The sequence below is a fragment of the Hyperolius riggenbachi genome, chromosome 1 (genome assembly GCF_040937935.1).
Source record: "Hyperolius riggenbachi isolate aHypRig1 chromosome 1, aHypRig1.pri, whole genome shotgun sequence".
NCBI classification, from domain to species: Eukaryota; Metazoa; Chordata; class Amphibia; order Anura; family Hyperoliidae; genus Hyperolius; species Hyperolius riggenbachi.
In genome coordinates this window covers 348,590,767-348,607,629 of record NC_090646.1, presented here as the reverse complement: position 1 = coordinate 348,607,629, position 16,863 = coordinate 348,590,767, and the positions used below count along the sequence as shown (strand labels likewise).

General features: G+C 44.3%; 1 protein-coding gene across 4 annotated transcripts in view; it reads left to right on the top strand.

The window, feature by feature from the left end:
- The window catches only part of TLE5 (TLE family member 5, transcriptional modulator), a 78,847-nt gene that overhangs the window by 57,286 nt on the left and 4,698 nt on the right, over positions 1–16,863 (top strand). For 2 of the 4 annotated variants that reach the window (XM_068234084.1, XM_068234083.1), the window contains exons 5-6: positions 10,121–10,183; positions 13,993–14,067. In XM_068234084.1, coding sequence (XP_068090185.1) covers positions 10,121–10,183; positions 13,993–14,067 — 138 coding nt within the window. The remainder of the gene's footprint in view (positions 1–10,120; positions 10,184–13,992; positions 14,068–16,863) is intronic. The other 2 variants (XM_068234086.1, XM_068234085.1) reach the window with 1 other exon arrangement.

The following is a 16,863-nucleotide window of genomic DNA, read 5'->3' as shown; positions in this document are numbered from 1 at the left end:
CATGTGCCCCAGGATAGCTAGTATAGTGCCCCAGTATAGCTAGTATAGTGCCCCATGTGCCCCAGGATAGCTAGTATAGTGCCCCAGGGATAGCTAGTACAGTGCCCAGTGTGCCCCAGTATAGCTAGTATAGTGCCCCATGTGCCCCAGTATAGCTAGTATAGTGCCCCATGTGCCCCAGGATAGCTAGTATAGTGCCCCCAGGATAGCTAGTATAGTGCCCAGTGTGCCCCAGGATAGCTAGTATAGTGCCCCAGGATAGCTAGTCTAGTGCCCAGTGTGCCCCAGGATAGCTAGTACAGTGCCCAGTGTGCCCCAGTATAGCTAGTACAGTGCCCAGTGTGCCCCAGGATAGCTAGTATAGTGCCTAGTGTGCACCAGTATAGTGCCCAGTGTGCCCCAGTATAGCTAGTATAGTGCCCCAGTGTAGCCCCTATCCCCCCGCGGCCGCCGCTTCTGTTACCTGTTATGAGCTGGCGGCCGCTTCCTGTCACAGATTCCCCGTAGCCGCTCTGAGGAATGCAGCATCTCCTATTACAGCAGCGCTTCCTGCGCAGCTGCTGTAAGGAGGGAAGGAAGCGAGACAGCGCCGGTTTCCATGGTAACGGCCGCTACAGGAAGCCACTGCCCCGCTTTCTTCCCTCCTTACAGCAGCTGCGCCGGAAGCGCTGCTGTAATAGGAGATGCTACGTGGAATCTGTGACATGAAGCGGCCGCCAGCTCATAAGGTGACAGGAGCGCCGGCCGCGGGGGGAGGGGGGCGAGATGCCAGACCCGCCGCGGCCCAGCTGGCAACTGCCCACGGACCGGCAGTGGCCCGCGGCCCGGTGGATGGGGACCCCTGGCCTAGAGCATTAAACTGGCTGAGAAGTTGGTGTAGGAAGAAAGATTTTGGGTTCTCGGGAAAGTGGACAGGACTTTGTAGTCCGCTACATGTTCTACAGTAGGGACAGCCTGCACTAAAATGGAAAGGGAGCAACTGTGGGAAAAAAAATAGCAGTTGCAGACTTTAAATTAGGACTTGGTGGAGAGTACAGAGAGAATATTTAGGCTAGATGTACGACATTCTAGATTTATAGGTGTTGAAGAGGGGGCGCCCTGCCCCCTCTTCAACACCTATAGCATAAATAAAGGATGTGTTCAAGTTTTCCCAAAAAGAAAAATGTTTTAATATAAACTTAGACTTAAATTAAAAAAAAAGAGTTACTAGATCAGGACTATGATATTCTGGCAATAACCGGTACATGGATGGGTAATTTGCCGTGACTTGGCAGTTAATGTAAAGGTAAATATATGTTTAGAAGGGAAAAATCAGGCAGAAAATGTGGGAGAATTGGAACTCTTAAAGCAAATCTGAAGCAAAATAAAGTTATGAGATGGTGAATTACTGGTATATGTGTAGTATGGATAATAAATAGAACATTAGTAGCAAAGAAGTGTGTCATATTATTTTCCAGTACAAGAAGAATTAAAAACTTGAATCATCTATGCAAAGGAGCTTCTTTGAGACCAACTTGGTCTTGGTGAGGCAGTTTGAGATAATGTTTTACTGCATGAAAGTCTGATGCAACGTTATAAAGTAAAAAGCCATATTACTGAAAATAAAAATTAGACTATTTTCTTTGCTGCTAATGGTCTATTTATTATCTGCACTACTTAATGAACAAACCTTGTCACTGAGACTGTGATATTGGGGATTGTATGGGTACATAATCATGGTGGAAGTAAAATGTCAATTGCTTTTTATGGTTTGACCTAGGCCACCACACATGAATGGCACAAAAGAAATAGAACTCCAGCCATAGTGGGTGAAGCAAACCCAAATGAAAAACTGATCATGCCTTGCACAATAATGAATATTACATTTTAATATGAAATACTGATTTATTTTTTTGATTTTTTTTTTTAATATAATGGTATTTATTTAACTAATTGCAGGCTGAAGCCAATATTTGTAGATAATAAAGGCAACTATGCATAAATACAATGAAAAAAAGTCTTGGATGCAATTGTGTACTGAAATGCTTTTAAGGCCCTAAAGCATCAGTGGACTGAGTCTGCATTAAAGGAGTTTAAGGATTTATACATACAAAGTTGTCCTCGTGTACAAAGTGTACTGTACTGTTTTGACTTGGACGCGACCTAATTAAATACATCCAAGGACAATTTAAAAGCTTGGCATATGAGAGGTTGTTGATTCGAGGTCTGTACAGAGGAACAGAAGGCATGATCTGAGCATGGAGGAAAGGAGACATCACCACCTGTTTGGAAAATGTTTCATTATAGCACTTAAGTGTTCACCACAGCTATGTCTGAGTTTTTAAAAATCTAAATACTTAAAGTGTACCTAAACCCAATCAAAATTTACACTGTGCCCATACCTGAGGCTTCTTTAGTGTCCCCATAATCTTTTGTGTCCAAATAAACTTGTGTGGTCCTTCAGGTTCGTCAACCTCCCTTTCGTGTTGAAGCTATTTTGCCTCCCATCTTCCATTGCTGAAGGGCACATGCTCTGTCCACTCTGTGCACCCTCTTTGGGCATGCTCCCTCTTAGCTGTGTGCAGGAGCTTTGGCCAGAAGTATCCTGGGCATGCAGGGTTGCAATGTTTCCAAATCACTTATGCCCGAATGCTTCTAGCTGCTGTTCACAGCCGTTCGAGAGCGCAATCGAAGAGTGGCTAGGGCAAGTGCATTGCTTGGACTGGTTTCAGTCAGAGCTTCGACCAAGGGAGGGGCGTGGAGGAAAAGCTTTAAAACAGAAGGGAGGCAGGCAAAGTTGTGAAAAATTGCTGCATTGCTATTCTTTTCATTATTTGAGAAACTGCCTAAAAAGTTCAGTAAGCGGGGGAAAAAACCCTCATCACTATTGGCATAACTACTCTTTGCTTTAACACAACAGCAATTTTTGTATGCAGGTTTGCATGCAGTTTAAAAAGCTGTTGGTGTGGTAGATTTTTTCAGTCGTCATTGAGAACTCACTACAGTTCCAATGCAGACTTCTTTTACTTCTGTTCCTGCAAGTTATCCTGGACTGGCTTGATAATGTGTAGTTCAGGGCTTTCTGCGGCCATACAATCACTTGCATCCTTCCTTGTTTATATTTGTGCAGGTGGTTCATTTTGACAGTTTGCCTGTGGTATATCCTGCAGACTGGACTGTGATAAGTCTAATCGCTCTTTGCTAGTATTGCATGATAGATAATTTGCATTAAGGTTGCCATTCACAGGACCGGCTCTAGACTTATTGCTGCCGAAGGCAAACTTGTGAGGATGCAGATTTACTGTCCGATCGATTTCTCTGATCGATTTTCCGATCGTTTATCTGGTCAATTTCCATTCACTTCTATTAGAAATCAATCAGAAAAACGGTCGAAAATCAGATTGGATCTGTCAGAAATTATCTATCGAACCAGCTATCTGTCAAAAACATCTCATGGTGTATTCCCAGCATAAGTGAGCAGTTTAACTATCTAAGATCGTGGTGCAGGAAATGGCAACAGGTTATTAGGACGACTGCGACTGATTCACCATTTGAAAAATGTCTCTCCCAGGCAAGGCAGTTTGTCAGCTGAAATGCTGGAGAATGGCGATTGGATGAATATCTTTAGGGAAATACAGTGGTTTGCAAAAGTATTCGGCCCCTTGAAGTTTTCCACATTTTGTCATATTACTGACACAAACATGAATCAATGTTATTGGAATTCCATGTGGAAGACCAATACAAAGTGGTGTACACGTGAGAAGTGGAACGAAAATCATACATGATTCCAAACATTTTTTACAAATAAAAAAATGCAAAGTGGGGTGTGTGTAATTATTCAGCCCCCTTTGTGCTGAGTGCAGTCAGTTGCCCATATACATTGCCTGATGAGTGCTAATGACGAAATAGAGTGCACCTGTGTGTAATTTAATGTCAGTACAAATACAGCTGCTCTGTGATGGCCTCAGAAGTTGTCTAAGAGAATATTGGGAGCAACAACACCATTAAGTCCAAAGAACACACCAGACAGGTCAGGGATAAAGTTATTGAGAAATTTAAAGCCGGCTTAGGCTACACAACGATTTCCAAAGCCTTGAACATCCCAAGGAGCACTGTTCAAGCAATCATTCAGAAATGGAAGGAGTATAGCACAACTGTAAACCTACCAAGACAAGGCCGTCCACCTAAACTCACAGGCCAAACAAGGAGAGCGCTGATCAGAAATGCAGTCAAGAGGCCCATGGTGACTCTGGATGAGCTGCAGAGCTCATGTGGGGGAATCTGTTCTGACAACTATTAGTCGTGCACTGCACAAAATTGGCCTTTATGGAAGAGTGGCAAGAAGAAAGCTATTGTTAAAAGAAAAGCATAAGAAGTCCTGTTTGCAGTTCGCCTCAAGTCATGTGGGGGACACAGCAAGCATGTGGAAGAAGGTGCTCTGGTCAGATGAGACCAAAACGGAACTTTTTTGGCCAAAATGCAAAACGCTATGTGTGGCGGAAAACTAACACTGCACGTCAGTCTGAACACACCATCCCCACTGTCAAATATAGTGGTGGCAGCATCATGTTCTGGGGGTGCTTCTCTTCAGCAGGGACAGGGAAGCTGGTCAGAGTTGATGGGAAGATGGATGGAGCCAAATACAGGGCAATCTTGGAAGAAAACCTCTTGGAGTCTGCAAAAGACTTGAGACTGAGGTGGAGGTTCACCTTCCAGCAGGACAATGACCCTAAACAGCAAGCCAGGGCAACAATGGAATGGTTTAAAACAAAACATATCCATGTGTTAGAATGGCCCAGTCAAAGTCCAGATCTAAATCCAATCGAATATCTGTGGCAAGATCTGAAAACTGCTGTTCACAAACGCTGTCCATCTAATCTGACTGAACTGGAGCTGTTTTGCAAAGAAGAATGGGCAAGGATTTCAGTCTCTAGATGTGCCAAGCTGGTAGAGACATACCTTAATAGACTGGCAGCTGTAATTGCAGCAAAAGGTGGTTCTACAAAGTATTGACTCAGTGGGCTGAATAATTACGCACACCCCACTTTGCAGTTATTTTTTTTTTTTTAAATGTTTGGAATCATGTATGATTTTCATTCCACTTCTCACGTGTACACCACTTTGTATTGGTCTTTCACGTGTAATTCAAATAAAATTGATTCATGTTTGTGGCAGTAATATGACAAAATGTGGAAAACTTCAAGGGGGCTGAATACTTTTGCAAACCACTGTATATGTTCCCTAGAGTTGGAGCTGAATTTGTACAAATGGAGTTTGTGATTTACTCAACACTGACGGCTTACTTACCACTGACAAGTACAAGCAGAATGTTATCCATCATGCAGTGGCACTGGAGAAGCATCTGTTGGGTTTCAACCTTATTCTAATCTATAGCATGGCAATGCCCCCTTATACACAGACAGAATCATAACCTTCCTCAGTGAAAAGAACAAGTAATCATGCAACTGATGGTATGGGCTCCACAGACCCATGATTGCAGAGACCAAAGCGAACAAGTCTTTCTACACGCCAGCCAATATTCACTTCTGGCTGATGTATGTTCTGATCAGAATAAACAGATTAATCATAAGTAATTTCTTCTGCAGACATATTAGAAGTGATTGAAAAAGCATGAGACATTCTGGCAAATATTGATTAGTGAAAATGACCAGTCAGTGTTTACCGGAACATGTTGGAACATATTTGAAATATAAAAAAAAATGGTCTGATGTGTGCATGTTAGATTGTAAGCCTATTTCGCAAGGCCCTCTTCCTCACGTTTTCTTCTCTGCCACCGTAAGGGCTCTGTGACAGTTATAATGATCCGTATATTGCATTCTGCATACTATTGTTTATTGTTGCATTACTATTTTGTGTACTATAGTTTAACGCTGTAATCCGCCTGTGTGACATTGTTTAATGTTGTAATGTCTTTTCCATCTTGTGTACTACGCTGCATAATATGTTAGCACTTTTAAAATATTGTTTAACCTTCTGAGCGTTACGCCGCTCAGGAGGTTTTACCAGTTTGTGCTAAAAATTTAATTACGGCGATCGAATGGCTGTAAACCCTCTAGCTAGCACTAGGCTAGCTAGTAGAAGTGCCCAGCACCCGCCGCTCCCCCGTTGATACACTACCCAGCCTGGATCCAGCGATCGGCGCAGCCTCCCCGGACAGCTCCGGTCTTCACTATGGGGAGGATCGCACATGATGTCATGACGTCGCCAATGTCATATGTCATGCGCAAACCCGATCCTCCCCATAAAGAAACCGAAGCTGTGTAGGGAGTCTGTGTGATCGGGAGGGGGGGGGGGGTGGTGGTGGTAATGTGTTAACGGGGATCGGCGGGGATCCGCAGCAATCGGGGGAGCTGGACACATGTACTAGCTAGCCTAGTGCTAGCTACAGGGTTTACAGCCATTCGATCGCCATAATTATGCTTGGGGGACTCCTGGGGCCAGCAAGCGGTATGCCCGACAGTGTGGGGCATACCGCTAAGGAGGCTAATATGACGGATTGTCCAAAAAGTTTTCTGTAGATCAGCTTTTGTATATGATACAAGACACCCAAAGTCTGCAGTGAAACTGGCGCTATGTCTAGCAGTATATTTGAAACAACCTACTATACAGTTATTTTCAGGAGCTCCATACAGTCAAAACTGCTACACGTGGAATCTGGAAACTGTAATTTTACATGCCCGCTTAAAGGACAACTGAAGTGAGCGGAATATGGAGGCTGCAATATTTATTTCCTTTTAAACAATACCAGTTGCCTGGCTGTCCTGCTGATCCTTTGCTTCTAATACGTTTAGCCATAGACCGTGAACAAGCATGTGCAGATCAGGTGTTTTGACATTATTGTCAGATCTGTTAAGATTAGTTGCATGCTTGTTTCTGGTGTGTTATTCAGACACTACTGCAGCAAAATAAATAGCAGGGCTGCCAGGCAACTGGTATTGTTTAACCTCCTTAACGGTAACCCCGTGCTGGACACGGGGTAAGCCGCCGGAGGGTGCCGCTCAGGCCCTGCTGGGCCGATTTGCATCATTTTTTTTTTCAAACACGCAGCTAGCACTTTGCTAGCTGCGTGTTTGGTCCGATCGCCGCCGCCGATGTGCCGCTACCCGCCGCTATACAGGCCCCCCCCGCATACCCCTTGCGCAGCCTGGCCAATCGCTGCCAGGCTGCGCTATGGGGTGGATAGGGATTCCCTGTGACGTCACGACGTCCATGACGTCACGACGTTCATCGCCATGGCGACGGGGGAAGCCCTCAAGGAAATCCCGTTCAGAACGGGATTTCCTTATGGGCCAGCGGCGCCGGCGGCGATCGGGCATTACGAGGGGACGCCGCAGGGAGGGGGGAAGCATGTAACTAGCGCTAGGCTAGCTACATGCTAAAAAAAAAAAAAGTGGAAAAAACCCTCCCGCGGCCACGCAGCCGCACAATTCATACCGCCAGGGAGGTTAAATGAAAATAAATATTTCAGCCTCCATATAACTCTCATTTTAGTTGTCCTTTAAAAAGAACTTCTGGTCAAAAGTTAAATCCTTGCTTAAGAAGAGTTTTCCCATGCTGTCCTCTGCTATTGCCGGGGACCCTCCTGCACATTGCGACCATGCATCCCTTAATGCACAAGCACCCGCGCAGTAGCACAGAGCCACTCGTGCTTCAAGAGAACTGTGGGTGTGAAATCCAACAGGAGCTTGTTGGATTCTCTTAAAGAGACACTGAAGTGAAAAAAAAATATGATATAATGAATTGGTCTTGTACTATGAATAATTACTAGAAGATTAGCAGCAAAGAAAATATTCTCATATTTTTATTTTCAGGTATATAGTGTGTTTTCTAACATTGCATCATTCTCTAATATGTGCAGATTACACAACACTCTGCATTCAAAATGATTCTTTCAGAGCAGTCTGTGAACTAATGACCTCTCCTCTAGCAGATAAAAAGAAAACTGTTTACTTATAGTTGAGATAATAAGTCAGAAGACAGCCCTCTCCACGACTTTGAAAGTCGTAGAGATTAATAGCTTTTTTGCATAGAGATAACAACTGTAGTTTCTTAACTCTTCCTGTACTGGAAACAATTACACTGATGTATCTGATCTTAATGTTTTATTTCTTAGCTGTGCTACACATACAAATCATAATATCATAATTTTTTTTTCGCTTCAGTGTCTCTTTAACCTCTTGACGACCAGCTAACGCCGATTGGCGTAAACTGGTCGTCTGCGGGTTACCATGGAAACGGCCGCTCGATCGAGCGGCCTTTCCATGTCAGTTCACGGAGGGTGTCTCCGTGAACAGCCGGAGAGCCGCCGATGGCGGCTCGCCGGCAAAATGTAAACAGGCGGGGAAGAAATCCCCGCTGTTTACATCATACGGCGCTGCTGCGCAGCAGCGCCGTAAGGCAGATCGGCGATCCCCGGCCTCTGATTGGCCGGGGATCGCCGGCATATGATAGGCTGAAGCCTATCCTTCAATGCGCAGGACGGAAATCCGTCCTGCGCAGCACACAGGGGAAGGGAGAGGGAGGGAGCTGGCGAGAGGGCTGAAAGCGCTGCGGAGGGGGGCTTTGAAGAGCCCCCCCCGCTAAGCAACTGCAGCCGGCGGCGATCAGACCCCCCCAGCAGGACATCCCCCTAGTGGGGAAAAAAGGGGGGTAGTCTGATCGCCCTGCTGCACTGCTGATCGGTGCTGCGGGCTGTAGAGCCCACGCAGCACCGATCAGTGTAACATCCCCTGGTCGGCAAGTGGTTAAGATGGATCCGAGATAAACTTTTACTCCTTGCATAATTATGTTATGGGCAGGAGGAGGAGGTTACTAGCCATTGATTTCAGAGGCAGAGGGGAGGAGAGAGAAGGAGAGGGGACTGAATGTACACTCAGGCAAGCTGATAGCATCTCCAGCCCTCAGCCTGTGACAATCAGAACATGGCTGTCCTCATTGTATCACAGGAATAAATAATCATAAACTTTTAAAACTGTTTGCAGCTAGATATGCTGTGAAAACTTTAGATAAGATATATAGACAAGTTACTTGTTATAGTTAGTTTTTCATCTCAGATCCGCTTTAAGGGGACCGCGTTTGGCAACGTAGGCCCAGAGAGCAGCGCGGGAAGCCTCTGGACGATCCAGAGGTTTCCCTCTCCTTAAGGAAGTGTTTAACCTTTGACCTGATGTTGCCTCAGGTACTCTTTAAATAATTCTACTTTCCTGGCTGCTATTTTCCCTTCAGTGGTCACACACATTCAACACGTATTCGGGCAGCAGAGTCAGAACAACTGTTCCATATGCTCTTTCTAGGTCAGTGATTCAGAAAGTATCAGTCAGAAAACCAATACATTCACCTAGGAATCAAAGTTGTTGTTTTTTTGGGGTTTTTTTAAGGAAAAAAGTAATGAAAACCTTTGTATTCTTCTCGTTTTTGCTTAAAGAGACTCTGTAACATTAAAAAACGCCCCTGGGCGGTACTCCCCTCGGGTGGGGGAAGCCTCGGGATCCTAATGAGGCTTCCCACGCCGTCCTCTGTCCCACGGGGGTCTCGCTGCAGCCCTCCGAACAGCCGGCGACAGAGCCGACTGTCAGTTCAATATTTACCTTTGCAGGCTCCAGCGGGGGCGCTGTGGCTGCTGTCGGCTCCGAAGTAGACGGAAATACCCGATCTCAGTCGGTCCGCTCTACTGCGCAGGCGCCGGAGGCTTGCGCCTGCGCAGTAGAGCGGACCCGACGGCGATCGGGTATTTCCGTCCTACTTCGGAGCCGACAGCCCTCAGAGCGCCTGCGCTGGAGCCGGGAAGGTAAATAATTACGTCACCGCTGTACGGAGGGCTGCAGCGAGACCCCTGAGGGACAGAGGACGGCGTGGGAAGCCTCATTAGGATCCTGAGGCTTCCCCCACCCGAGGTGAGTACCCCCCAGGGGACGTTTTCACGTTGCAGTTCCTCTTTAAGAAAGCTAGGAGATGTCTTAATTGCTAATTACATATTCATGAAAAGCAAATCTTTTGGTGGCTAAATTACATCAGGTTATTATCTTCTGTTTAGTGCCAGCATACAAGATGCTGTCATTTTTCTTGGCTAAATCTTCCCCTTTTTTTACAGTGTTGTAACATCTCTCTTGCTTTCTGGCAGGCTGAAATTGTCAAGCGGTTAAATGGAATCTGTGCCCAAGTGTTGCCTTACTTGTCTCAGGAGGTAAGTCTCTAAGTGGTTATTCATGGTTGTTGTATAGAAAGACTTTTCTTTCTTGTTGGATAATCACACTGGGGAACCTGCTTGGTTTTCCTGCCATCTCTAATGACTTCCACAAACTCCACCCATCCTTTGCCACTTCCTTCTTTAGTGTTTGCTTTCACACTCACACCCCATTGCTGCCTTCTGTCATCTAATAATTAGAGCAAAAAAGCCTTTCTGTGCTTATAGCTCCCACAAATTTAGGCTGGAGAATGTTTGTCATGCAAAGCTGCACAAGAATTAAGTGTTTAGTGCAAATCCATCTGCTTCTATATCTTAATGATTTGTTGGTTCTTTCCCATCCCCCACTCCACACCTATCGTTCTGCGTGACACTAAATATAAACCTCCTTTAGATGGTGAAATGTATTAAATGATTTGACACCAGAACATTGTGCTAGTTAATTACAAATCAGCTGTTACTTGTGCTATGGTTTTCCTATTGCTTTGCAGTGTCACAATCCACTGAGATGGTTTTGTGGTGGGCATCTAGACAAACCATATGAAGAAATAGCCACCCGGCACTGTTATACCCTTCAGTGACACTTGTAGGAGAATGTGGGTGCCCTTCAAATATTTCTGCCACAGAAAGCTGCTAGTTTTGTGTTGTCTTATTGTTGAATAGTCATGATGATATAACAAAGTCCAGCATGTTGGAGCAACAGGCGATCGCTTTTATCCATTTATTTTTTAACCATAAAGTGGTCCCCCACTGCTTCAAAACCTCAGTTTTCATTATATTTGCTTTGTAGAACAGACATACGTGTAAAACTAAGGTGTAGGCTGGTGCACTTTTTTATTGTTGTGCATCACTGAAGATATGGAGGTACATGTATGTTTCAGACTGCACTGCAAAATCAAACTTATCATGACTGAGTATTTTCCAGTTTTGTGATGTATATAATGTAGAAAACAGTCATGTTTGTAAGAACTGGTCTTGAAGTGGTATTTTTAACACTGTCTTTAGTGAGACTTATGACCTGAGCCGTCCTTCTATAGTAAATCTCTATTCTCTTGCTCCTGTTTAGTATTTCAGGTGTTTTGATAAATATTTAAACTTGTATGGATCTTGTTCCTGATGTACCCTGCGGCAAAGCAAGATTACTAGGAGTGTTTTCTGACCAGATAACCCTCAAATTATAAGATCAATTACCCTTCTCTATATACAGTTGAGGCCAAAATTATTAGCCCCTCCCTTATGAAATTCGACCACTCTTGATTTTCTCCTTGAAAATTACTATTAACAGCAAGGGTTTATTTTGAAAACGAAATTGCTATAAAAAAAAGTCCACTAAGTTTAAGATATTTTATTGATACACCTAGTTGAAACAAGAAAGAACAAAAAAGTGTCAGCTCCCTGGCCCTTAATAGTCAACAGTGTACCCTTTCTGAGCCACAACTGACAACAATCTCTTTTAATTCTTTACTAGGTTAGCACAGGTCTTCTGAGTGATTTTGTGCTTTCTTCCATTGCAAACTGTTGTAGCTGGTCCAAATTGCATACTTTCCGAACTGAACATTGGTTTTGGTATACTTGAGGAACTGTTGGACTAATTTTGATGTATGCTTTAGGTCATTGTCTTAGTGGAAGACTCATAGATGACCTAAGCCTAGACTATGAGCACATTTCTGCATATTCTCCCTCAAAATGTCAACATCATTTTCATGATGCTCCCATCACCATGTTTAACTGTGGGAACTGTGTTCCTAGGGTTGAAGGCCTCTCCCTTTCTTCACGAAACATAAGCAAACATCCATGTGCCCAAACAGTGACAGTTTAGTCTCATCAGACCAAAGCACGGACTTCCAATGGGCAAACCTCAGTCGGGCTGTGATGTGTAGCTCTTTGAGTGAAGGGGTTCTTCTGGGACGATGGCCCTGAAGCCTATCATGATGAAGAGCCCTCACAAAAGTGTTCCTTGAAGCATCAACTACAGAAGAGGCCAGGTTAGCAACAATAATCTTGTCAGATGTCCAGGGCTCCTTGCTGACATCTCTAGTTTCTTCTCCACAGTTATAGAGATCTTGCACTTACGGCCATGGGCAGGTTGGTTTCTTACAGAATGTGTCTCCTTGTACTTGGCAATGATTTAGAGTACAGCAGTTCTAAACACTGGAAATGACTTGAAAATGGCAGTGTAGCCTTCCCCTTACCACAAGCCTCTACGGTCTTTCTGAGCACCAGATTGTTTTCCATTGTCATTGGCATGGTACCCTGTTCCTTGGAGTCTTTTTATGCTGATTGAATGATGTTAGGAAGTCAGTTGACTGCAGGTGTTAGGAAGCCAATTGTCTGCAAAGGTGTGGTTTCATAGCTGATTGTTTAATTACTGTAGGTGTTTTGAAAGCAAGCTTTCACATGGGGATAATATTTCTGACCACTCCAATTTTTCTATATTTGATATAAAGCAAGCCTAAAATGATTTTGGCCTCAACTGTATGTGATCAGAGGCAGAATCTGCTTCTGTCTTTTTGCTCAGTAGACATTGGAAAAGACATTGGTAACAGCCCTTAAAAGTGGAGCAGTAAAAATGCACACTTTTATTTTCGGCTCCAAAACCATGATCACTGATCTGATGAAGTTGCCTGGACCTCTTCTGCAGTTCAACCTTAAATCAGTTCCTCTACGTAACATTTAATGGCCCATACTCACGAGGGACTTTTGTCGCCTCAACACGCGGCGCGCGCGTGTTGCGGTGACAGTTCGCCCGTGAGTATGGGCCGTTGCACGCGCGCGCACCCCGAACTGTCGCCCGTCGCTCATGTCGCCATGCGATTGAAAGTTTCAATCGCATGGCGACAGTCGCCGCCGCACCCCCCGCTGCAACTGTCGCTAGTCCGCGTGAGTACGCGGACTAGCGACAGCAACCTCCATTAAAGTATATGGAGCTTCCGGCGGAGGGAGGAGGAACGTCGGCGACAGCTTCCGCCTCGCCGATGGTCCCTCTTCCGCGTGTGTACGCGGAGGGACCTGGCGAGGAGCTGTCGCCGGCCTGTCGCCCACACGCTCACGTGTGCTGGCGACAGGCAACATTTGCAGCCCGTGAGTACGGGCCAAAACAGTCCACCTGCTCTTCCACCCTGTGATTTGGTGCAGAGGGTGGAATGGAAGCATCCCGGCAGCCTGATCATCCCAACCATTGTTCTGTGTGATGCATGCATTTAGGAACAGATAAGGTGGGGAGAGTATTGAGGGACATGCATCAAGACTTGCCCAGTCCAGCCCTGGTGGTGGTAGGGACTAAAGTGTTTGCAGCTCAAAGATGCTTTAAATAAGGCATTTTGGGAATTGCAGAGAATGTCCGTTTTTTTTTTTTTCTATCTAATCTAAGACACTTTTCTATACAGTTGTTAATACAATTTTTACTGCAACATTGGCTGTAATGTGTAGCTTGCTCAGAATCGCCTTTATTCGCCAAGTGACGTACCTGGAATTTTTTGTGGTTCACGTGGCCATGGCGGTGAAAACCATGACAAACATAGCATTGACATATAGAAAAAATGGATTACATCGATGCACACTAGGACATGAGCTAGAGCGTAGCGGGCAAGTGTAGGGAACTCAACAGCAGCCGGAGTGTGGAACAGGGCTGCACAGGAGGGGCTTTAGAAGTTCAGGGTGTGCGGCTGTGTGTTAACCCAGGAGGCTACAGTGTCTCAGGAGGGACGGTCTGGCGGAGCTAACTCGAGTTCAGCAGGAGGACTGCTTGACTGCTGGAACACACCTGACATGATTTGATTTACTTGAGGTATGTGTCTTCTGTCTTGCAGCATCAGCAGCAAGTCCTGGGAGCCATCGAGAGAGCAAAGCAAGTGACTGCTCCAGAACTGAATTCCATCATTCGTGTATGTAGAACACGGTTTTGTTGTTGTTTCTGTGTCATCTTTACCATTATTGGATCAAAAATTGCTTTATAGACCCCTTTGTCTTCACATATCTCAGTAAAAGATCTCCACGCTGTGAGAAGGGCTAGAACATAAATTTAATCAATAATATATTATTTGATCATTTCACTATGAGATGTATAGGTAGTCAGCCATAGCACCTTCAGCTCTACAGGAAATGTTGCCATTGAGCACTGCAAAGTTAACGAATAATCACATTTTTTTAATGCTATACTGTAAATTAGAAGTTGAGATTTGTTTCTTTACAACTAGGGATTTTAAATAGTATGGACATTTTAAATCCTATTTTGTCTTCTTGGGTATGTATCAGTTTGCTGTGTAAAAAAAAAACTACAATATTTTGCAAATTGCTTCCCATCAGATGCATCAGAGAATGCTACGTTACAAGTGTCAGGATGCACAAAGTATTGTCAATCTGCTTGCCTAGAAAATAATGCTTAATCACAAGCATTTATTAAATTGCTTTTTAGTGAATTAAGTTGCTTTCTTATTTCTCTACTCAGCTTTTGGGCAGATAGTGTGTGGACATAATTATAAGGGCTATATCAACGCTGTAATTAAGATTAGTGGAACTCAGATTTCCCCATAAATGTCAGTAGACTATTCCTCCATTCACTGGTGAAGTTTTTTTTTTTTTTTTTAATTCTCAGTCAGGTTAGATGCATCAGATTGTTGACCAGTACAATCGTAATTGACAGACTGAGCAATGTACTGTGCATAGTTTAGGCATTACAACTGTAAAGAGTAGTAGACCATGATCCTGATTAAATTTAACTTTTCTCACTGGAAATGCTTTTTTAATATTTTTTTTCCAGGATGTAGTAAAATGAAAAGTACTAAAAAGGTTGTTAAGAATGGTAATAGGAAAGTTGTGTAGTTTGAATACTTTGCTTACTGAATTCTGAAGAGGTGTTTAATTGAAAACATCTGGAATAAAAGTGTATTGAATGGGGCAGTGTGTAGGTTATCAAAATATGTCTAAGGCTACGTCCATTTAGGAATGGGTCATAGCACCTGTGCTGGTGCAAAATCACATCGAAATCCAATAGCTGTGCCAGTGCACAGCTATGGGGATTCAGATGCGATGTCCCAAATAATGCAGCTTGCACACAAATTCAGAAGCAGCCTCTTGATTTCAATTGACTGTAAATCCAAAGAGTTAAGCAGAAAAAAAAAAGTTGTGGATGGTGCTGCAGAATAATGGAAATCCCCTGCCAGTCCTGCTGCTGCCTCAGATGTGAAGGACCCTTTAACCCTCACTCAATTGGCTTCTACAGAAAAATATACAGTAGAGGAGCACTGGTACTAATTTCCAAAATGACTCTTTATTGGTAACATAAAAGATATATATAAGAATTGCATCTGTTTATGTATATAATCAGTGGCTGGATGGTGTACTGGTTAAGGGCTCTGCCTCTGACATGGGAGACCAGGGTTCGAATCTTGGCTCTGCCTGTTCAGTAAGCCAGTAATTCAGTAAGGAGTTCATTGGGCAAGACTCCATAACACTGCTACTGCCTACTGAGTGCGCTCTAGTGGCTGCCTCGCAAGCGCTTTGAGTCCGACAGGAGAAAGGCGCTATACAAATCCTGCCATTATATACAGTATTTCAGCCGCACTGTATTAGTCTTTACCCATTTATGTTTAACACATACATTTTGAGCCATCTGGTAGCCCTTAAAAATGGTCAATAAAAATTGTAATAAAAAAATATATATATATATATATATATATATATATATATATATATATATATATATATATATATATATATATATATATATATATATATATATACTACACTTGTACACACACTAAATTCTTGGCTGGGATGACCCCATTTGACAGCCTCTGCCGAGATCAGTTATGAAGTCTCTTCCATACTGGTTTCAGTAAATTTCTATAATTGCTGTATGATACTGCCCGTTTTCCCACCCCTGCTCATGCTAGAAATAATGGTGACAGCCTAAGAACTACTTCTTGCTTAAATCAATAAACCAGTGACTGATCCTCCTCTATCCTCTCCATTTCATGCTAAGGATGCCACAGACCATTCGGCTCAATAGACATACTGTGCTTGTTAGTTGTGAACCCTGAAAGCCAGTGGCTGAACTGTCCCTGCCAGGGATTGGGATCAAATAAAAGTGAGGGAGGCCAAGCTACAGGAGTGAGTAAAGGCTCATGCACATGGGGAAACAAAATCGCATAGAACGAACTATGCATTGTTTAGGTATCTGTGGGAAAAACATACGCAAACTACAAGTTTAGAAGGAAGATCTACAACAGTTCTCATGCGTTTCGGTCAACCGTCATGACTGAACACATCAACAGATAATTATAGTCTAGTGTGCAGAGAGCTATGAACGATTATTAACCACTTCTGTACCACTATGGGTTTTGCTGATCGGTGCTGCGTGGGCTCTCCAGCCCGCAGCACCGATCAGATAGCAGCCAGGCCGATCAGACTTCCCCCCTTTTTTCCCCACTAGGGGGATGTCCTGCTGGGGGGGTCTGATCGCCGCCGGCTGCTTACGCTTGCGGGGGGCTCTTCAAAGCCCCCCTCCGCAGCGCTTCCTGGCCTCCTTCCCTCCCTCTCCCTCCCCCTGTGAGCGGCGCAGGACGGATTTCCGTCCTGCTCCTGATGGGATAGGCTTTAGCCTATCAGATGCCGGCGATCCCCGGCCAATCAGAGGCCAGGTATCGCCGATCTCCTCTACGGCGCTGCTGCGCAGCAGC